General features: G+C 37.8%; 1 protein-coding gene across 23 annotated transcripts in view; it reads left to right on the plus strand.

The window, feature by feature from the left end:
* The window catches only part of LOC144582171 (uncharacterized), a 131,678-nt gene that overhangs the window by 5,887 nt on the left and 101,907 nt on the right, over positions 1-23,884 (plus strand). For 13 of the 23 annotated variants that reach the window (XR_013534364.1, XR_013534359.1, XR_013534354.1 and 10 more), the window contains one exon: positions 23,683-23,803. Coding sequence is in view for 11 of the 23 variants with exons in the window: in XM_078369609.1 (XP_078225735.1) it covers positions 23,683-23,803 (121 nt within the window). In the remaining 12 variants the exon portion in view is untranslated. Of the gene's footprint in view, positions 1-9,901; positions 10,131-23,682; positions 23,804-23,884 lie in introns of those variants that run through there. The other 10 variants (XR_013534357.1, XR_013534356.1, XR_013534353.1 and 7 more) reach the window with 2 other exon arrangements.

Genomic DNA, 23,884 nt, shown 5'->3' on the forward strand with positions numbered 1-23,884 from the left:
CATCTCAGTGAGAAAGAACTGAGTGAATACATCTAATTAGTCACATCTGGAAGAGCTGAAATTGCTTGTTGTTCAGCAACATAAAGGCCCTGTTGTTTTTCCTAACTAGGATTTTGGCCAGGGTCATTCCAATCCACCCCAACAAGTTTTCCTAAATTTGAATCTCTGGGAGCAAGTATTGGGCCTCGATTTTTTTCCTTTCAGAAAGCATTAGCCTTTTGTAAATGGGTTCACAGGAGTCTACAAAAATTAAGCCCTCATGGAGTTCCAAAGTTTCTGTCTTATGTTCCCCCAGAAATAGTGTTTATTGTTGTTATTTACATAACAGAAGGGGCCTCACTTTACTGACTTTTCCCAGAAAAAGATCTCCTCTAAGATGACTTTCTGCCAGCGCCTAAATGGAACAGGAGTTTCTCTCATATAAAATAAATAAATAAAATTTGTCCCATTCTACAAAACCATTCTAATAACCAGGGAATCTCAGCCTTGTAAACTTTGATGTTGCACCTCACATGAATCAGGTTCTAGTAGCTGACCGGTTCTGTCATTTACTAGCTTTGGGAATGGAGCAAGTTATTTTACCTACAGACTGTGCTCTTCCCTCCAGTGAAGCAGATGCAATATTGAATCATCCATGGTGGAAACTAACTTAAGGCCAAAGGGGCAATAATTAGGATTCTGAAATAAAGAATGAAAAACAAAACAAGATAAGCCTTGGGCAGGAACAAGGCGGGATCTGGCCTCCAGGCTGACTACACGCAGGATGTTGACAGGACCTTTTCACATCTCTGTTCCTCTCTGAGTGAGTGTTGCTTTTATGTATGCCGATGTCTTTACCAGGTGGGGACATGGCATGCTGATGCTTGAAGATAACATATTCACAGAACTTCATCAGATATGTAAGAAAAACTCTTTCTTGTCAATTCAAGCAGAAAAAGTTCTAAGAGAGGACACTGAGGGACCTAGTCTCATATATGTTTCCCTGGACCAGTCACAGGGACCAGATTAAAAGGTCTCTCTCACCGGCTCATCTGGAGTCACATGACCTTCCTTATGGCTGGGGAGCAGAAAGCCACAATGACCAGTCCTTACCTGAACCAGGAGGCTAGAGTCCGGATGACACAGTGCCCTGAAGAAAGGGGAAGGCTACTGCCACAGATGGAGTGATATGATTATTAACTATTAGCAGACCTCTTAAACCTCACAAGGTTTTTGTGAGAATTCAACTAATAGAAATTCAGCGATGGAATATTTTTTTTTAATCAGAATTAGGCTCTAAACTCAAAATGTTAGGAAAAACCCCCTCTTAGTTAGAGGCCAGGCTACTGAACACAACCAGTTTTAATTCCAGCATTACAATAAATTACTAATTATTCAGTAGAGTATATGACGGAAATTTGGCTGATGTTTAAGGGTCATGTTATATGAAAAAAATGGTTTTCTTTATACACCTGGGTCACCGTGTACACAGGGAGATGCTCACAATACGAGAAGTAATTAGGAACTGAGATTAGCCAAGGGAGAGTGGACTTCACCACATTTTACTAAGCCTGTTCCAGGTATAAACTCCACAGTAGTGTTTACTCATTATTAAAACAATAAATGAATCATTGGAATTGTTAAATGAATGTATACGTACATATATGCATATCTGTATATAAATACATATGAAATGGGAGTTTCCTGACCCCCCCCCCAACAGAACGTGCAACAGGGGGTGTGGCTTGTCAGTTTGGCCGCCATGCGCATGCTCAAACCGCTTACCGGAGCGGGAGCACGCAGATGGCAGGTGCAGGAGCCGAGCAAGTGCTTTTGGGCTCCAGCCCCACAGTAGTGTCTAGGAATAGGTGCCTGTGACTCCCGAAGCCCCAGAAGGCATGTTACAGTGCTCCTTTAGCTTTGCCATCCACAAACAAGTGTTAAACAGTTCAGTACCCTCTTGATGCCCGGTTCTTGCTGGGTATCCAGGAAGAATGAGGTCACACATGGACTTGAAGGATGATGAATGCAGGGGTTTTATTAGTGGTGGAGGTGGCTCAGTGGGATGGATGGTGGGCTGGAAAGGGGACCGAGTGGGAAGATGATCTTCCCCTGAAATTTGGCTGTCCTGTGGCCGATCTGCTCTCCAACCTTCCCCAGCTGAACTCCTCTAGATGTTCGGATGCTACTTCTCTTCTCTTCTTCTCTGCTGCTCTTCTGTTTGTCTTCTCATGGAGACAGGGGTTTAGGGTTTATATGAGTATAGAATAGAGGGGCGTAGCCAGACAAAAGACAACGTTTGGGCACAAAAACCTGTTCTCATTTAGTGCCATGGGTTTCCAGGCTTGAGAATGGGGCCTTTGCTGGGAAAACACCCTTTTCTACTCAGTATTTCTCTGCCTCCTGCCCATATCGTATATACATATAATGCAAAAGAAAAAGGTAAATGTATATGCACTTGCACATTTTCTCTTTATTCTCTCCCTGAGCTGGGTTATTCGAATACAAGTACACAATAGTACACAATAACATATTACTATTTGAGAAATCATTAAACATGGTGTCTGAAACTTATCAGGAACACCCTAAATGTTAGTTGAATCAGAACCTGAATCTCTTTCTCTCCTAAAGGATGACTTTCACTCACACAGCTATCCTTTCTGCTCCTTGCAGCTTTTTCTGAGAATGGCGGGGCTGCTTCAAAGATAATCAAAGGAGATTTCAAATTTCTGAGCGTCAGAAAAAACAGGAGAAGGATTTTTTTTAACGTGTTTCTACTCATGATTTGGCGGCTTCCCAAAACAACTCTGAATCTGTTCTTATTTCCTTGCAATTGAAGCTTTTCTCAAGTTAAAATTTCAGTTATTACTAGTGACATTTCCCACATCTCATGCACATATATATTACCCATTTGAATGAAAATAAAAGCACTCCCAAAATTCCATTCTATGGGAGGGAAAGCACTCAAATGTGTTGAGTGGAAAGCATGCATTTCCTGTTTGTATTCAATTAAAACTCAGACAGCTTCAGAACGGTAGGTATTATAACATAACCATTGCCTGCCTAGAAATGTCTCTATGAATATATCACCTACTTCTAATTCTTTTATTTGGTCTAGAGGATTTGAAGTTAAAACTAATATGTACAGGAAAATATTATACATTTAATACAAAAAAGTATCTTGTTGTTAACAATTAGTAGACTCTGTTTTACAAATCTTGCTAGTAAAATGTGGAACCCAATTTGCCCATAAGAGCATCTATACTAGCTATGTTTTTTCCAGGGGCATTTATTAGTCATTATCTTCAGGTGCTTTTATATATTTGGGTTGTCAGTCTGAGCACTTTCAGAACAGCTTGGGGATTTCATGAAATAAATGGATTTTTTTTTTTTAAGGTCATTACATGGGGATTGAGATTCATTTGCTGAGCAGTGAGCATGGTGTATTCCACTTAATTACTTTTCCAGACTCTTCTGTCTTATACCTGAATCAAGGTTTTTCAAAATTATAATTAAAACATTCAGAGTATGTGGCAAGGGAAAAATAGGATTGAGACATAGTTGACTGTCCCTAAAGTTACAGAAAAGAGAACTAATACTTTAAAAGTATATATCAGAACCTGTGCTGGGATCTCGACACTGGGTTTAGCATCTAAGTTATAAAGGGCCTTGTCAGGAGCCTTCAAGGTGATAGTAGGGACGGGAGCTGGAAAGCTGAGGGTTAAGAATGAACAGGAAATGAGCAAGAGAACATCCTTAGTGTAATCCTGTTTCACAAAGCTTGACTTTTTAAAGGGAACATGTTCTGTGGTCCGTAATTTACTTTAAAATACTTCGACAAACAATCTATGTGTAAATACGGGCAGGCAGTTATTCTAATTGAAAATATATACGCCAGCAATGGTTTTTGGTAGCATCAAAACACTAAATTTCAGAGGCAGCTATACATGCCTTGGGTTTTATCTCTAACACAAGAGTTTTGATAATTAGTGAAAGGAATGTGAGAAGTAGGTTTTCATTTGTGAAATTCCAGGTATTGGAGATGTGTGGATTGGTTTACAAATGCTTTAGAGGTCTTCTCACTTTTTCATGAACAGGATAAAAGAATATGGTGACGCTCCCTAGGCTTGATTTCTATGCAGCCATGTGTCCAAGATATTGAAAGAGTAAGGTTGCAGAAGAGGGCGGAGACTTTAAGGGATGGGATGCCTAATGGAGGTGGTAGAACAGGTCCTGGACAACAGGAGGATGCCTTGGGGCTGGACATAAAGTCTGTCATTTGCCTGAAGTCTTTTAGGCCATAACATTGTTGGCATTGGAGCCAAGTTTTACTAATTAATAGCTCCAGGTATGTGTGGTTGACCCCACCATGGTCTTTTCATCCTCTCTCCCCTTCCCCAGGGAGAGCCTTGTTTCTGGATATTCAAATACTTTGTTTCTTCCAGCTGTACAACCTTTTCTCTGAAGCAGAACAAGAGAGACCCTTAAGATTATTAATGAAATTTATTCTTCTGGTGAGTGATTAAAACTTATCTTAGGTAGGGCTTAGAAATTATCTGTTTATAGTTGTTAATTAATATATATAACCATGCATAGTATATATTTCGATCACCATACAAATGCTTTCGAGTGTATCTATTTGGTAAATGTGAACCTTTACATTAGCAGATTTTTCTTTTTAAAATAATAATATAACAAATTTAAGGAGTGAAAGAGGATGGCAATTAACAAAAAACAAGGTCAGCTACTAGGTTAATGCTAAGATAGAGCTGTCAGTAAGGTCAATGAGCTAAGACTGATTGTGATAAAATTAACAGTGTGCAATGACATTTTACTGAAAACTTGACATTAAAATTTGGCATAATTCTTTTACCTACTATGTTAACCATAAACTGCCTTTTTCTAAACATGCTTTAATCAAAGATGGTTGAAAGAACTATACCCTAAGGTGAATAACTGGTTTAATTTTTTTCCATCTGTACAAATGTTTAAAAATATTCTAAAGGCCACTATTTTGTTACATGAAGCAATACTGCTGAAGAAAATTTCTATTTGAAGTCTAAATAGTAAAATGGAGTCATCATACCATAAAATAGAGTATGTAACAATGGAAACTTTTTTTACTCTGGGAGATTAAATCCACATTCTTCAAGGAGAGTCGAGAAATGGATTTCCCTACAGTTTGATGACATAACTGTGGTTATTAGTACCCTCCCCAGTCTAATCACATGAAGGGTACATATCAGAAGCAAAACCCAAGATACTGAAAACTTAAAGGCAGGAGTACGGGTGGAGGAAAGGAAGTCAATAAAATTATCTCCATGAATGTTTTTTCAGTGTTGAACAGAAAGGCTGAGCCAGTGCCTAATAGGCCAAGAGTACCTCATTTAGGAAACCATAGAACAAAGGGAATCTGGAGAATTCTTATTTGGAGTAAAACCAGAATGTAAAGCTTCATGTTATGTACCATTCCACGTGGCACTAAACTCATGGGCATTGGTTTTTTTAAAAAAAATAATTATTAGGCATAAAAACAAATATTGAATAAACTACAATTGGAAAAGAATATGCTATTCAAGCAGCACTTTTATGATTTAGACATTATTTACAAAGTAAGAGATTCCAAGTGTATCATAATTTTATCAATTCAGAACTAACTATCAGGTCAAAAGACGTGTTTTGGAAACTCTCTCTCTAACCAGATCATAGGAATAAGGAAGTTGTAACATTTGTTCTAGTTACATATACAACAGTTAAATTGGTTCTCTCTTCACCATTCTCCAACGTCATAGGAGCTTTTAGCTTTGAAAAATGCATTGATTTGGGGCTAGAAATGGCATAGAGCAGTGCTGCTCAGAGTGTGATACATGGACCAATAACAGCCTGCTAACTGTTACTAGGATGACAAGGAAATAAAAGCAGAAATTAAAAAGTTAGATTTACAAACTGTTATAGCAATTTGACATAGTAATTTTGTGTTTGCTAAATCTAATAATAAACAAATGGGCTTCTATTTATATTAGTTTATATTTTCATTTCCTCTTTCCAGCAATTTATATTATATTGTACAGAACTATTCTCTTTCGTATGGGAAAAAACCTGGTTCTTCACCTTAGTTAGTTTGAGAAGCATTGATGAAGATCATAACTGAGTCATAGACTTGCTCTGTTGCCCAGGCTATAGTGCAGTGGCACGGTCTTTGCTCACTGCAAACCTTCCCCTTCCGGGTTCAAGCAATTCTCATGCTTCAGGTTCCTGAGTAGCTGGAATTACAGACACGCCACCATGCCAGGCTAATTTTTGTATTTTTAGTAGAAACAGGGATTTTGCCATGTTGACCAGGCTGGCCTCAAACTCCTGGCCTCAAGTGATCTACCCACCTCGGCCTCCCAAAGTGCCTGAATTATAGATGTGAGCCCGTGTGCCAAACCTAGACTAGGTTTCAAAGTCCAAGGTCCGTACATACCTCTGTAAAGATTTTTTTATAAAAAGCTGTGATGACATCTGAGTTTCTTTCAACTCCTTTTTCACAGAATACTCATGAATATTTGAGCCCCCCATGACAACGAAGTGTCTTATAGGAAAAGTTTTATGAGCTGTTGATTGACTAAATCTACATTTCAAAGTCAAAAATCTATATCTACTTTGGGTGACTTGCTTCTGCTAAATTTCCTTGAGTCCCTTCTGTCTTCTGATTTCTATTCTATAAAATCATAGCAGTGTCTGATTCCGGGAATGACATGTGGTTTTCGTTTTTTCAAAAACAACATTCAGCTTTCCATTACTTGTAATCATTGAAGAGCATAATGTACAGATAGCTAAATGGCAGAAATTTCAAAACTCACTTGTAATTAGCTCTGTAAAACATATATATACCTTTAAAAAATCATTCTTCCGAGCTGACATATGTAAAGTTAAAGTTAGCTGGCATTTCTGAGCAGAGCCCAGTAGAAAGCAGTGTGAAGAGCCCAGGCTGAGATGATTTTTTTCAGTCTGGTTTTTTATTTCATTGATCACCAAAGTGGGTTTCCTATGGGCTGGTAGTTGAGAGTTGCCTGTACATATAGACCTATCTCTTAACTGACTCTAAAACAAAACAAGGAGTGTGGCTTCAGTCAAGTCAAACTCTGATGAGTGAGGGAGGTGCCAACCTTCAACAAGCCCTTTTAATAAGAGCATAGAATAATAAAAGATGGTGGGATAATTAACAAACAATTTAGAAAGCAATGTTTTATCTCTACTTATGTCAATTGTTAGTAAATTAATTAAATTGTAATTGGGAGGCAAAGATTTTTTTAAACAAACCCATAATGTAGAAACTTTAAGGAAAAATAATGATATGGTTTTTACAAAACAATCACCAAAACTTGTGCTCTCAGTTATAACTGAAAACAAGTGAAATAGTTTGGATATTTATCCCCTCCAAATCTAATGTTGAAATTTGATCCCTAATGTTGGATGTGGGGCCTAGTGGGAGGCGTTAAGTTCGTGGGAGCAGATTCTTCGTGAATGGCTTGATGCCATCTTAGTGGTAGTGAGTTCTTGCTCTACCAGTTCACACAAGAGTTGATTGTTAAAAAGAGCCTGGTACCTTTCTTGCCCCCTCCTCTCACTTGCCATGTGATGTCTGTCTTTCACCATGAGCAGAAGCTCCTTGAGGCCCTCACCAGAAGGAGATGCTGGTGCCCTGCTTCTTGTACAGCCTGCAGAACCATGAGTCAAATAAACCTCTTTTTGTTGTAAATTACCCAGACTTACATATTCCTTTATAGCAATACCAACAGACTAAGACAGTAGGAAAAAATTTTAAATACATATATGTGACATAGATGACTTAAAAAAAAAGAGATAGTCCTTTATCAGATACAATTGGAAGTACAAAAGCTATAAAGGAAAGTCTAGATATTATTTACTGCACAAAAACATTTTGAAGTCTGTATGGAAAGGAATGCTTTATAAATAAAGCTGAAAGACAAGCAATATGGAGAAGAAAATGTTTGCAACATATAAGACAGATTAAAACTGATAATAGCAAAAACATAAGACTTATGCATCAGATGCTCATAACGTATATGACAGATTAAAAATGATAACAGCAAAACATGACATTATGCATCAGGTGCTATTCAAGACATTTTACATATTAACTCATTTAATCCTCACAAAGATGAGTAGTACCTGATGAAGTAGGTATTATTGTTACCCTATTTTGTTGATAAGAAAACTGAGATACAGAAAGGTCTCAGTAAGAACAAGGACAAGGTGGAATTCAGAACCAGGCAGTGTGGCTCTAGAGTCTGTGCTCTCAATTACCATACCATAATGTGCCTCTTAAAAAACTTTAAAATGTGAATGCTATATGCAGTGATAACAATGACGTGGATGACAGCACAGAAGGCAGCTATTCTCACCTACTGCAGGTAAGAATGTAAATTGAACAATTTCTCAAGGACAGTTAGATGCTAGGTAATGAAGAGCCATAGATTTCTGTATGGACATTTGACCCAAAAATTCCACTTGTTTTCTTATGGTATCAATTTAAAATCGATATTTATTTCTTGACACACAAATTGTATATACCTTTAAAAAACATGACATTGGTGGCAATGGGAATCTGGGTGCTGGATTTTAATTTTTGCTTATTTACAGCACTGCCAGAGTGTACTAAAGTATTCATAATACGACTAAATTTAAGCAACCTCAGATAATGGTTGCTATTTCCTCCCCTCTTTGCCAAACTATGTTCTGTTCTTGGGTACACAATTGGACTGCATATCCCAGTTTCCTGCAGTTAGATCACATGACTGAGTTCTAGTAATGAATACCATTTCTGGGACAAAGCTTTAAAGAAGTAGGTGTGCCACCTCCAAGCTCTCATTTTCTTTCTTTTTTTTTTTTTTTGAGACGGAGTTTCACTCTTGTTACTCAGGCTGGAGTGCAATGGCGTGATCTCGGCTCACCACAACCTCCGCCTCCTGGGTTCAGGCAATTCTCCTGCCTCAGCCTCCTGAGTAGCTGGGATTACAGGTACGCGCCACCATGCCCAGCTAATTTTTTGTATTTTTAGTAGAGACGGGGTTTCACCACGTTGACCAGGATGATCTCGATCTCTTGACCTCGTGATCCACCCGCCTCGGCCTCCCAAAGTGCTGGGATTACAGGCTTGAGCCACCGCGCCCGGCCAAGCTCTCATTTTCTTTCACTGACTGGAGGCGAATGATGAATATGAAGTCTAACAAAAAGAATGCACAATGACTTTTTGTCCCTGAGTTGCTATGTGGAGAGAACTGTCCACCAACCAGGAAACACCTGCCTTCATATGTGAAGTGAGCAAGAAATAAACTATTTTGTTTGAGAAATTTTGCAGGACTTCCAGATGACTTACTTGTTCTATAAAAATGAAACTATTACAATTATGTTAAAGAATATTTAATAACACAAAAAATGTTTATGATGTGTTTTAATTTAAAAAGATTATAAATGTATTACAGTATGATCTTATATTTATAAGTAAAATATGTATTAATTCATTTAGCAAATAAATATTAATCCCCTGCTATGCACATACCAATATAGATACTGGTATTTGTATGGGTGTGTGTTACAGCAGATTTTAATTTTCTTATTTTGTATATACTGATTTATTTATAATGAATATATATTACTTTTTAAACAAAACATCACTACTAAAATAAAATTTTTTGAATTTTAAGAAAAGGCTAAGTCACAACAATAAGGTTGTATAGAATACACTGACAACACGGAAGTTATTTTGGCCCTGTGTTCCACAGTGACTCACCAAATATACCCTGCACTGTTTATTTTCTTTTTCGATTTCGCTATTGAAATGAACAGATGCATTCCACGTCACATGGATCTCATGGAAACATGCCAACCATTTTCTTAGCAACCAAACTCCTGCCTTCTGCACTGTGCATGATTAACTAAAACAGCCTGTTGACGGCTTAAAATAAACCTGCCTTTTCCATTTAGCATTTTATCAAATGAATATAATTTCATTTTCTGATGAATTTAATTCAGCTTCAAGAGAAGTTTTCTTTTCTTCCTGGGGAGGCTGAAGAATCAGAAATGTCATGCCAAAGAATGAAAAGCAAGCCTAGGGAGAACAAGACAGTCTGATGTTTGCATGGGTAAAGTAAAAGTATCTTTGTCAATATGACCAGCTCTCTCCCTCACCCTATGTTTTATAAGGTGGAATGTTGATTTTATTTCTGCTTTTGCATTATGATGTTTACGTTGCTTGATTACAAGCATTAATTTAAATGACTGCTGTGGGAATTGCTATTGTTATTATACGTGAGCTCTTGTCTTACCTTTGTTTATGTCTAGCACTTGAATATGCCCTAAAATTTAATTAGATTCATCTCACGGGATAGTAGACTTTTGCCGGAGTTCAAAAGTAAATCCATCAAGGGAGGAGGGATGTATATTATCAGCAATGAGGAGAGTCAATGTTTTCTTAGAGGACATGACCCTGCAATTTGGACTGAATTGATATTCTGTTTGATGAATATAAAATATATCCTGTGTCTACATGTACATGTAGACACTTTGCATCCAAAGACTATAAGAATATTTGCTAAATAAGGAAGCTTTAAAGTTTCTTTAAAGACTAACAGCTTAAAAACAAAGCCATCTATGCAGTTAAACCAGCCTGTATCTACAGAATCAATGAGAAGAAGAGGATTGGACTGAGTATTGTATAGTCCATGCAGGTTCCCCATTATCTTTCACTTGTCTTCTTATTTGGAAATAGACAGTGAAAAACAGCAGTAACAGCAAATTGCACCACTACTTAAATTTCCACCTTATTTCCCCCAGAGCAAATTCTTAAATGTTAATCATCATCAAGCAGTCAAGCAGACACTTTAGCTGCACAGTTTTATATTTTTCCTGGGGAATAAAGGCATGACAAATATAAAACATATTCCTGATAAATCTACTCTTTCTGATTCCTACTCTATTTACATTTTGAGAAATAAATAATCTTGATGTATTGTCTTTAACATTAGACATAATATAAGATTGATAGACATTTTATAGTAAACTGCTTTCACATTTTAATATTCTTTTGCTACACATCTGAATTCTTCATTACTTAAGCAAGGTTGTGATGCTGGTCGGCTATTTTGGAAAATGTCACTACCTTCTTTAGGTTTGTTTCTGAACAAGTTAATACACTTTCAAAACTGCCCAACCAAGTTTCCAAGTTGAGAAAAATCCGACTGAAAGATGGCACCGTGACCATTTGAGACTAATCCTACTGATAACAGTACTTCCTTTATGGAGGTAAGCCTTGATAACTAGCATTCTCTGCCACTAGCCTACAGAGGTGATTCCCTAAAACAATACTGGGAACTTCTTGCAGGTGCCTTAGAGTTTTATTAATTACAGTCAACAGGGTCGAGGGAAACTAGAGATGAAATCCGGGAAATATTCCAGAGTCTGGCATGTGAGCGATCATAAGCAGTTCATGGAAACTTCAGTGTGTCTCAGCTTTTCTGCTTTATATTCATTAATTTCCTTGTCTCATATTAATAAAGGTCAGTGCTATTAGTGCCTACCTTATCCGTAGAAGGGAGCCTGATTTTGAAGTAAGTCATTCCATTATATTCTATTTTTTAATAGAAAACTAAAATCTTACATTTGTAGGTGCTTTTGTTGCTAGTATACTTGGTATAACTTTGTCTCTTTCTAATGAATGGCCCTTTATTTCAAAAGATCTTATGCTTCTTAGAAGCATTTTTGTTCTTTAGTTAAAATTACATTTTAGTTTTAAAACTCAATTTAAAAAAAAAAACATCAGTAGTTACTTATTGAGGGCATGATATTAGTTGCTATGCTAAGTCCTGTAGATGAATTAATTCGCTCACTGACACTAGGAAGTAGAATTAGGTATTTCTGGTGTTCTATAATGAAATGAGAAATAAATACAAACACACCACACTCACATTAAGAAGAGATTAAATGCCTTACTTAGCCAAGGAAAAAGAAACCTCTCTGAGGCAGGACCAATATGGCCTGACTAACAAGTAGTTCCCTGGCCTCTGCTCCCTGAGAAAGTCCACCAGGAAGTTTATAACCACAGACAGTATAGACCGTCAGTGTCTAAATGTCCCTGATAGTAAGCCTGCCTCCAGCTTTCCAGGTTTCCCAAGTAATTACATCTTCACACCCAAATTATTTTCCAAATCCCATGTTCCTAAAATTACAGCAGATTCAAGAATATTATACTTTGGCAGTGGTGCTCCTTAAAAAGGAGGTACATAAACTCCTTTAATTGTATAGTGAAATAAAAGTATAATTCAATTTCAATTTAAGGACTAGAGGCAACTAAAATCTGGTTATTTGAAGAACTTGGGAGTCTAATTTCCAGTAAAAAGATGAGGAAATAAAGTATAGAGATTTGGTAATGTAGTATTGGAAGTTGTCAGGATAATTTGGTAATAGTTCTTTCTAGATCAATGAATGGATTGAATAAGAAGATCTTTGACTTATGATTCTAAGATGTGGTAATATGCTTTTACAAATTTTGTCTTGAGAAAATACTTTGCTGTAAGATTTTTCTCCCTAAAGCTAGATTAGATGTCCAGTGGGAGTACCCACACTCCCTGGAAGTCTGGAACAAAATAGGCAATACTTTCTTGGCTCTACAATGGTATGGTTGCCTAAAAAAGAAGGCAAGGTTGTTTGTACTTGCATAAATACATAACTACAGGGATATAGACATGGGTATGCGTGTGTGTGTGTGTGTGTGTGTGTTCATACAATTAAGAAGCCTATATGTATGTGGATATAAGCTTATACATATACAAACATATAAACTTATTAGTTCCAAATATAGTAACATAAAGAATACTTCAGTTTTTATGAAAAGATACTCTTTCAATGTAGGCTCTAAGGCACACTGTCTAATTCAGCAGCTACTAGCCATATGTGGGGCTATATAAATTTAAATACAAATTAATTTAAATTAATTTAAAATTTATCTTCAGAGCTGCACTACCACATTTCAGATAGTCCACATGTGGCTAGTAACTACCATATCTATCATATAACGCAGAGGTATAATTCTTCCATCGTTGCAGGAAATTCTATTGGACAGTGTTGGTCCAGGAGTTAAGGAAGTATTTTAAAAAAGCATTTAATTAGGGCATGTTAGTCATATCCTTTCAATAAAGTCTTCCCTGAACTGTTGTAGATTACTAAAATGGGCTACTTTATTATGCTATTCACATAGTGATTCAACTTCTAATTAGAGGTTGATGAAGTTCCTTCATTTACGACAGTATCATTTGCACCATATTTTCCAACTGCATTAAGAAGTTAAATTATCTCACAGAAAATAACAAAAGACAGGGAATTTATTCAACAGTCTAGAAAATATAAATATAAATATGTGTGAGGGGTACGTGTGTGTGTTTGTATGTGTGTAAATTTGTGTTGACTGAAAACCAAAGTTGAGGATGATGTGCTCCCACATTGTAAAGTGAAATGCTAATACTAGTTTATCTTTGCAACCTTTTCAAGAAGAGTTTAGTCAAGCCCAACAGGGACTTCTGGCCTGCCTAAGGAAATCATTAGAGAAGAGTTTCTGAAGAAATGTCTAAGAGTGAAGAATTACCAGTGGCTCTCAAAGATTGTGTTTGCAAGTGGCATGCTGCTCACTTTTCACTGGCCAAATCAAGTCATGTGACCAAACCTGCCATCAGTGGGGTGAAGTACTGTCTCCTCACAGAGAGTAACAGCAAATAATTAGGGACAATAGTGTACCTGTCACAAGGCCCTTTTGCTAATGATAAACAGCTCACTCTCTGTATTAGTTAGAGTTCTCCAGAGAAACAGGACCAGGAGGATATACACATAAAGATATAAGAAGATTAACATGAGAATTGGCTCACTTGATTATGGAAGCCAAGTGGCATCATATGCCATCTGCATATGATGAGAACTATGAATTCAGACTATAATTCAGACTGAGACACAATAGGAGCTGCTGGCATAAGTCCCAGAGTCAGAAGACCAGGAGCTCCAGTATTTCAGTGAAGAAAACGGGTGTCCAGCTCATGGAGAGAGAGAGAAAATTCATTCTTCCACTGCCTTTTGTGCTGTTTAGGCCTTCAACAGATTAGATGATGCTGCCCACATTGACAAGGGCAGCTCTTCTTTATCTCAGTCCACTGATTCAGATGCCACTCTCTTTCAGAAACACCCTCACGGGCACACCCAGAAATAATGTTTTACCAGCTATCTGGGCATCCCTTAATGTGTCATTCAAATCGACACATAAAATTAACCATCACACTGTCTTCTATATGTCTTGTTATAGCTGGTTTCTAGATGGCATTTGTATCTCTGATTAGAAAAAGGAACCCTATTTTTAGAACAACTGAGGTATCTGTTTCTTCAACATTATCAACAATAGGCCACTATGGTTTCTTGGAATCTCTTATCCTTGACCTAGGCTCAGCGGCACTGGTTGCTCTCCTACTGTACTCCAAATCTGTAGAATGCATAAAAGGCAGAGAACACTTTGTTCATTACTCTGCCTGTTTTAGTGCCAGAGATCCTGGCCTAGAGTCAGAAGTCTACTAGGGAAAAGTTTGGACAAATTGAATAGAAGGTGTTATTTACGGCCATGAGGACAGAATAAGAATAACTGCTGCTGGAAAGCTTTAGAAGATGATGATCATGTTTTATTTCTCATTAGCAGTGTATTGTAAAGGTTTGTGGTGGTCACTTTATCCATTATAAACAAATGCAGCTGAGACTTATCTTTTGGAAGAAGCTTGTATTAATCAACACAGCACCCAGAAATGACATCTGTGAGATAGGTGTCATTTTGCAAAAGAGCCAGCAAAACAAAGAGAGATTAAGAGACTTGCCTAGGGTCTCACAACTCTTAAGTGCTAGAGATGGTGTCTGAGCTTGAGTCTTCCTGATTCCAGATTTACACATGGATCTGGTGAGCATCTTTCTACCCATATCAACAAGTGGCATTTGTCAGGTGGCATACTGCATTCACCAGGCCTCTTGCCAAAGGCATTATCAACATTGGTTGATTTGTCTTTAAAATCACCCTGCAAAATAACTATTATTTCTTACTATTCTATCGCAAAGGAAATTGAAGCTTACAGGGGTAAATATGGTGTGAAAGGTTACACTGCTAACAGTGTTGGAGCCAGAATTTGAAACCGAGTCCAACTCTAAAGCCACTGTTCCTACTGCTTGCTAACCTCTATTGTTACAGCTTTAATGCTTTGCATCTGCATCCAAAACTAGAGGTGCCCTAAAGTGGAGAAAGGCAGTATACCTGAAGTAATATCAGAAAGGCAAGTAAAAAGAATACAATTACTTGAGTAAAAATGCATGGGATTGGATGACGGTATACGTTTATGGTGGAAATGAGAATATAAAAATGAGAATTAGAGAAGAAAATCACTTAATCATGAAATAGAAACGGACTCCTGTCCCTGAAGCTCTTTTCCTGATTTTGCTTTTCAGATCTAATTTTTGTTTTAAGCTTGCTATTTTGATTCTAATCCAGTTGAAGCAAGCTTATAATTAAAGTGGCATTTACTACATTGGACATTTTTCATACTGATTAGATAGGAGTGTCTGGGGCAGCGAAAGGCCCTTGGGATCTGGGCACATCCAATATCTTGATCACATGGTAGAAACTGGCAGCCAAAATCCAGCCTTGCTGGGAGACAGTCTGAGTCAGAGGCATTGTTAGATGATAAGCCAAAGCAGAAGCCAGGGAGCTGAGTGCACCCAGAGATACTCATTGCTGGGAGGCTCTGTGTTCATTTTGTTTTAATCAGTTAACCATTAAAAGAGAGAAAAGGAAAAAATGAATGAAAAATCATTAGGATGACTGAATCATACGACAATTGTGTGTGACTCAAACATACCTAGCACTAAAATAGGAGGTATTCTGACAAATGTTAGCACACAGGTAGTTGACATGAGTTGTCATATCTGACACTTAGAACCAATCTTTTTTTAAAGAATTCCATATCCTAAAATCATGGGATATGGAAATTAGGCCCTAGCTAGACCAACTCTAATGGAAGGTAGTATATGATTTCTAAACTATTTCAATTAGAAGTACTTTCCAGGCTAAATCACTGATGTCCAAATAACCCCTGCAATCCTTAGACATTCTTCCACAAAAGATTATTCCTAATTCCTATATTTCTAGAATGGTGCCCAGAATTTAAAATCATAGCCCCATGTCTTGCTACTCATTGTAACTGAGAATGCAAACGTCCTTGGATGGCTGGAAAAATTGCAGAAAACATGATAAAAGTTTTTCTGTATGACAATTAGTTCTACAGACCTTCTAGCTCTGCCAGATTGAAGGCAATTATTTATTGCTGATTAATCAGTGGAAGCTGTGGTTCTGGGTTTAAGACAGACAGTTTTCTGGCCTACAGGATCTAGAAAGTGCCCTTGAAACAACTGACTTTCCAGGATATTCATCATACTCTACGGCCACTACAAAAATATAAAGGATTCTGGGCTTGATTTCAAAAAAAGAGTGAATGTTCACCCTTACTTCTTAGAATATCAAGTAGAAAATCTAAGGCTTTTCTCTAATCTTCATTCCTCTCTTTATTTCACTCGTGGAGCCTGGTTGTAAACCTTGGTATCTTGTACCTATTGTGAGTCTACAGTTGGATTGGGTTGTTCAGAATCTTCCCTCCTGTAATACACTACTACTTTATATAAAGAATGACCCCAATCATAGGTTCTTATAGGTCTTTAGAGGAGAATTTAAAACTACGGGGAAAACAGTAATTTTGTCCCACCACAAACAAATCAATCTGTGATTTGTGTATTGAGACTTCCCCAGAGAGATTTAGGCAATTAAGAATTGGAAACCCTTAATTAGAATGAAAAAGACTCAGCGATGTAGTTGGAGATGCTGATGAGTTCCAGAAGGGCTCTCTGTGTGTTGAGAGTCAAGTAGTCAATATGCAACGTAACATCTAGAGTAGTGTGGAACATTTCATTACCAAACACTGTAATCATGCCCAGGGCTTCCCTGGAGTGGCTCATCATGTGCCCTGACCTCAGGGTCTTATTTCTTCTAGTGTGATTTGTGGTGTATTTAGTGGATAAATGACCCTGCTTTTCCCCAGTGGAACTAAAGAGGGCAGGTTGGATACAACAGCTTGTAGAGCTGGCATTGGACTTTGTCAGCAGTATGGGTTTTATGACCATGGATCAAAAGCAAAGAAAAACTGTTTCTATCCCTCTCTCTGCTAGGCATCCCTCTAGTGTCCAGGTTTCTCCCCTGCAGCTAAGTGGTATATGTAACACCCTTTTTACGTACCAGGCTCTGACATTGTAAGGCCCTTCTGCTAATGACAAATAGTTCACTGTCTGTATTAGTTAAGGTTCTCCAGAGAAACAGGACTATTAGGATATACATTTAAAGATATAAGGAGATTAATATGGGAATTGGCTGTAAGCAACTATAAGCAGTGATATATCCTGGTACATAGGAACAGCCTCCCCTTTTCTCTACACATAACTCCTTCCTGTTCTTTAACAGGGAGCTTGGACGTCACCTCCTGCAGACGAATATCTACATAATATTTTCCAGTTTATTTTAATTTTGTTTGTTTAACTGTGACTTCGGTCATTGTACTGTAACTCCCAGGGTACTGAACATAATTCTAACAGGAAGACTTCAATTAAAATGGAGTAATGGTGAGGCATGTTTGAGATACTTGCTGTTACGGAATCTAGGAAAACAAATGTCTACGGGAAAATGGGAAAGTAGAATTCGACATCTGCCATGTTAATGTAAAGATTCCAAAGAAAAGGCTGTATTTAGGACAATGAATGATTACTGTTTAATTATGCATAGAAATCTAAAAATAAGTGAATGAGTATATACATTGGAAAGAGTGACGGAATTAAAGTACGATTTCTGCAAAGTGAAATAGAACAAGTAATCTGGATATTATAAGCCAAAAGCAACATAAAACATCTAACTTTTTTGATATAGTAGAAAAATCAACAGTAATCTGAAATTCTCTGTTCCTTTGCAATATTAACAAACTTTATTTTATTGCTGGATATTTATTCTCTCTGCCAGATTTCTAAAATGAACTGGATATATTACTGACTTTTCTAACTTTATTTCCCCTGCTACTATTATTTTATGTATTACTCTGTGGGCATCTTACTTATTTTCTTGCCTACAGGGAATAATTTAACCTAAATATTAACATTAGTCATTTGAGTATAGTATTTCACGGACATTTTTATCCCTCCATCTTTTAAAGATCATCCATTACTTTTATTCTGTTCCCTGTGTTGACGTTTTTCATGCTGTTTGCAATAATTTTCAGTTGGAAAAAAGTTTAAATGCATACAGTGACACTTCCATGAAATGGAATTTTCAGACATTTGTTTCTTGGATCTGTTGCTACGATTTTAAAATAGGAATGTTATACCCAGGAAAATATGCAATGTGGGAGCAGGACATATTTTACCACTGTGGGTATGTTCACATTTCCAAAAATATTTTTGTTTATCTTTTTAAAGTTTGACAAGAAAATATTTGTGCATTCAAAATTTTTTTCCTAGTTATTGAGTTGTTTTTTCTCATTGTTCCTTGATGTCAGCTCACCTAAGTATATGATTTCAGTATGTTTTCTGTTTGGACTCCTGAGAGATGGCAACGTCAAGCAGGTTTATTTAGTCATGTGATGAACAGAACTGCAGGAAGCAAGCAAAGGCTGTTAGCAGAAGCCAGGAGGAGATCTTTAAAAGCATGATGAGCTATGTTACACACACCAAGGGCACAAATAAATTGCATTTTGCACCATCCTCAGAGATATTGCTGGTAGGTGGTAGAGTGTTGAGTCAGAGCGTTTGTCGAGGATCAATGCAGCAGCAGCAGCATGGAGGTGAGAGAACCGAGGATGCCGGGAGCCACCTGGTCCCCACGACTGACAGAGCAGGACCACCGCCCCCAGCCTCAAGCTGTTCCTGCAGCTTGGAAACTATCGCAAAAGCTGGCCCAGAGTATGAGAATTTTTTAAAAGCTGAAGGGAGACAGTCCCTTTAGTGCATGGATATTCCAGTCATTAGATCCAAAGACAAGCTCTGCTTCTATTTCAAAAAAAATACCAGATAGCTGCAGGGTTAGCTCTCCCCGCAATGGCTGTTCACATTGATTTGCTTCATGGATTGATTGCTTTTGGCATTTGCAACCCTCCTGAATAACAGAGGAAAAAAATCCAGTGGCTGGGCCAAATTCACAAATGATGAATGAACAGGGAAGACATTTGGTGTCACATTGACTTGCAATGGATAACAGCATTTAAAAGTAATAACAGCTGGATTCAAGTTTTGAAAATTAGGACTGTATTATTAATGGGGGAATTGGGACACTGGAAGTCTGAGAGGGAGATTAAAAGCTTATTTGAAATGAATGGGCTTTATGCTGTACCTTGGGATGGCAGCCACCAGGCGGACATGACACAGGGACAACATGGCTCTGGGCCCTCGTCAGACGACTTTTACTCAGCTGGATTCAGTGTTAGACCTTAGTGTGCAACGAAGACACTCTAACAAGGAGTGGCACAAAACCTCTTTTGTATTTATTGTGGGGATTTTATAAAGTGTATTGTCCAATAAATCTCATACTGTCTTCTTCATGAAGATTTCCAGAAGAAATTCCTCACACGCCTTAAAGACAGGAAAAGCTATGTTCTCCAGAGAAATGATGCTGCTCCCCTTCATAGACACTGAATCTTGTGATTGCCAGAGTTTCTCTCCTGCCTTGGCCCCAGTGAAGCAAGCGACTGGGTTTAAGATTAGAATGGGACCTTCTGTACACAGTAGTTTTATAGAATCAGTTATTGAACTGATATTCAATACTTTTATTCCTAGCTTCACTTTTCTTTCTTACCCTTATTTTTCTTTTTCTCCTATTATTGGCATTTTCTCAGTAAGAAGGAAGTCAGTACACATTTAGTGATAAATTATCATTTAAAATTTTGCCCAAATGGCAAAATAGTTATAAAATAAAATATCCTTAATTTTAAAGAAATGCAAAACAAAGTATGGATGGGAGTGAAATGATAGGCAATTTGCTTTAAAATATCTCAACAACCAAAGGGGTAGATAGGGCAAAAAGGGAAACATTTTGAAAATCGAATATAGGTGGGATTTATAAAAGCACCCTTTCGATTTCTGTGTATGTATGTTTAGGAATTTTAATTAGAAAATGTTGTCTATTTGGATCAAATTTCTGATATGAGGAAGGCCAAGTTTCTTGTCAACTTGATAGTTATCTCCATCAGAAAATGTCGACTAATTGTTCATATTTTCTTCTAAAATTGGTTTAACTGTTTTGTTTTTCTCCGCCAGCCTTGTCAGTTGAAGCCTCAAGTCATTAAATCTAAGACAGAATGAAGGCAGCAAATCTATACTCCAAGGCTACATAAAGTGTGCTAATCCATAGGTAGAAACACTCACATGTGCTTAGAAGCTCTGCTTTCCTCCTTGATAACCCAAATTCTCACTTATGAACTTCTATTACTTCAGCTTTAGACTCGGGAATTTACTATCTGAAGACTCATATAGTGCTGATCTACCCTAACTTGCAAACTTGCATGTATGTTTCATACTTACACTCTTCATATTTCAGTGGTGTTATTGAGTTTGGTTACTTTCTCTATCTGTGTGGTTTAATCACCAGTTTATTCACCCCTATATAAAACGTAAGATTTGAGAAAAGAACTGGAATTTAAGGCCAGGCACGTGGCTCATGCCTGTAATACCAGCATTTTGGGAGGCTGAGTTGGGCAGATCACGAGGTCAGTTCAAGACCAGCCTGGCCAACATGGTGAAACCCCATTTCTCCTAAAAATACAAAAATTAGCCAGGTATGGTGGTAGGAGCCTATAATCCCAGCTACTCCAGAGGCTGAGCCAGGAGAATCACTTGAACCCAGGACGTGGAGGTTGCAGTGAGCTGAGATTGTGCCATTACACTCCAGCCTAAGTGACAGAGCAAGACTCCATCTCAAAAACAAAAACAAAAAAACTGAAATTTAAATGAGTGTTAGGAAAGAATGTGTCTTGGTTAGAATATAAGAGTCTGAAAAGTCTGCTGTGGGGGCTAAGCTGCCCACTAAGGGAAATGGGGATGCTAAGAGAAATCTGTCATATGTCTTCAGAGCATTGTCTGGCAACTGATTAAAACAAAGGAAGAGTGAAACAACATCTGCTTTCTCTCCACGTCACACTGATAAAATGGTTGAATAAATGCATTTTGCTTATGGCCATGAAGAACACAGGGGACTTCATCTTTCCAAATGTTTTCATGCAATGCTCAAGGCTAACTCTTTGGTCCTGATGTTTTATGTTTTAGCACCTGCTGGATCAAGAAGCACCTGCAATGATCATTTCTCAAAAATGTCTGAAACTATTCTGACTATGAACCTTGATCACAATTCAAACCCTTAGGCTACTAAAAACAGAATATTCTGATTGTTTTCAGCATTAACCACTAATTTTTGTTTTGTATTTCCACATTCTCTATTCTGGGTGAACTTTTTAAACAGAGTCTGAAAGTGCTGTTCTTATTATGACCTACAGTGGTACTATTTCACTTAAAAACCAGTGCTATGCACATTGTTGGTTAACAAGCTTTGAAGAATTATTAGGATGAACCAAACAAACTGCCACAAATGGTCAAATATTGAAATTTTTATATGCTTCAGCTCATAATGATCTCTTTTTTTTTTTTTTTTTGGAGACAAGAGTTTCACTCTTGTTACCCAGGCTGGAGTGCGATGGCATGATCTCGTCTCACCGCAACCTCCGCCTCCTGGGTTCAGGCAATTCTCCTGCCTCAGCCTCCTGAGCAGCTGGGATTACAGGCACACGCCACCATGCCCAGCTAATTTTTTGTATTTTTAGTAGAGATGGGGTTTCACCACGTTGACCAGGATGGTCTCGATCTCTTGACCTCGTGATTCACCCACCTTGGCTTCCCAAAGTGTTGGGATTACAGGCGTAAGCCACTGCGCCCGGCCCATAATGATCTCTTTCACACACATTCTCTTTACTATTTGTTCATAATTTTATTTTTTATACTACTTAATGGGCACATGCTGATTTCCTGTATGTCATCAACACTCCTGAGCCATGAGGGTAAGATCAGAGCTGCAAGACCCAGACACGTACTTTGTCACCTGCCAAGTGAAAGACAATGAATGGAGTTCCCTAAATTTTTCAGTGAACTTTTTGGTGTCTATGTAGCCTAATTTTATTCCCTCTCTTTGTGTTTTAGAAAGATCTAATACCCACATAGAATACCAAGGCTATTAAACCATAAGAAAATTACCTACCTCAAAGCTTAAGTTCCTGTTATCATAGGCCTCATTTCTCAAATTTGCGTAAACGTACATGTGATGGAAAACCAGAAGATGCTTGGTAAACATGGTCAGTTTTACTCAATGATGAATGGTTTCAGTCATCATTTTTTGTATTAAAGGAAACATAACTACACTATGGAGTAAAATGCAAATACTACATGGATTTTTAAGATAAAATCTGACACTTGAAACGCAGTTTCTGCATTTAGGACTATTGCCAGCGCTAGAACCATGGGATGAAGTTTTACTCCTGCCGGTAGAGGAACTTTAGTGGAACGTTTGAGAACCTGAGCCCTGAGAGTGGAAAATGCATAGAAGTGACAGAAAAGTCGAAAACACTGAGAACTACACAGTAAAATTAGCACATAGTAGGATTTATTATCCTTTGTTGAGTGAGTGAATGTATATGATGACGATAATGATGATGACCATGATAATTTTTTTTTAAAGCTAATATTTTTGGCGTTCTTACAACGGGTCTAAGTATTAGTGCATAAGTATTCCAGGGATTGGCAAACTACATCCTGCAGGCCAAATTCAGCCCACTGCCTGTTTTTGTAAGGCTTTATTGGAACATAGCCACACCAAGTTATTCAGGTATTATCTATGGTTGCTCCCATTCTATTTAATACAAGGGCATACTTGAGTAGTTGCCACAGAGACTACATAGTCCACAAAGCCTAAACTATTTATTATCTGGTTCTTTACAGAAAAAATTTACCAATCCTTGTATTAATGCATTAATTCTCATAACAAGCTTATAAGGGAAATTCTAATATTGATGTCATCCTACTGATGAGAAAACTAAGGCACAGAAAGGTTATTTAACTTACTCAAGGCAGTAGAACAAGTAAGTGGCAGGGCAGAACTTGAATCCATCAGTCTGGTTCTAGACCCCACATATCTGAAACAACTCACTGTAGAGATCCTTCTAGATAAGAGAAAATGTATTCAAGGTCACTCCAAAAAGATAGGTTCTAAGTTGACAGCCTCCTAGCTGGCTTATAAACAACTTATATCTATTTCTTCTGATCTGGAGGCTGGAAGTCCGAGTTCAAGGTATTAGATGGTTTGAATGTTTGTCCCCTGCAAATCTATGTTGAACAGTGATCCCAATGTTGGAAGTGGGGCCTGGTGGGAGGTGACTGGATCATGGAAGTGAAACTATCAGGAATGGTTTAGCACCATCCCCTTGGTAGAAAATGAGTTCTCGCTGTTAGTTCATGTGAGATCTGGCTGTTTAAAAGAGTCTGGGACCTCTCTCTCTGCAGCTCCCACTCTCAGACGTGAGAACACTGGCTCCCTCTTTGCCTTCTGCCATGATTGTAAGCTTCCTGAGTTCCTTACCAGAAGCAGATGCCAGCACCATGCATCCGTACAGCCTGCAGAACTGTGAGCCAATTAAACTTATTTTCTTTTTAAATCACTTAGCCTCAGGTATTTCTTTATAGCAATGTAAAAATAGACTCACAC

Source organism: Callithrix jacchus, chromosome 4, assembly GCF_049354715.1.
Source record: "Callithrix jacchus isolate 240 chromosome 4, calJac240_pri, whole genome shotgun sequence".
Lineage (NCBI taxonomy): Eukaryota > Metazoa > Chordata > Mammalia > Primates > Cebidae > Callithrix > Callithrix jacchus.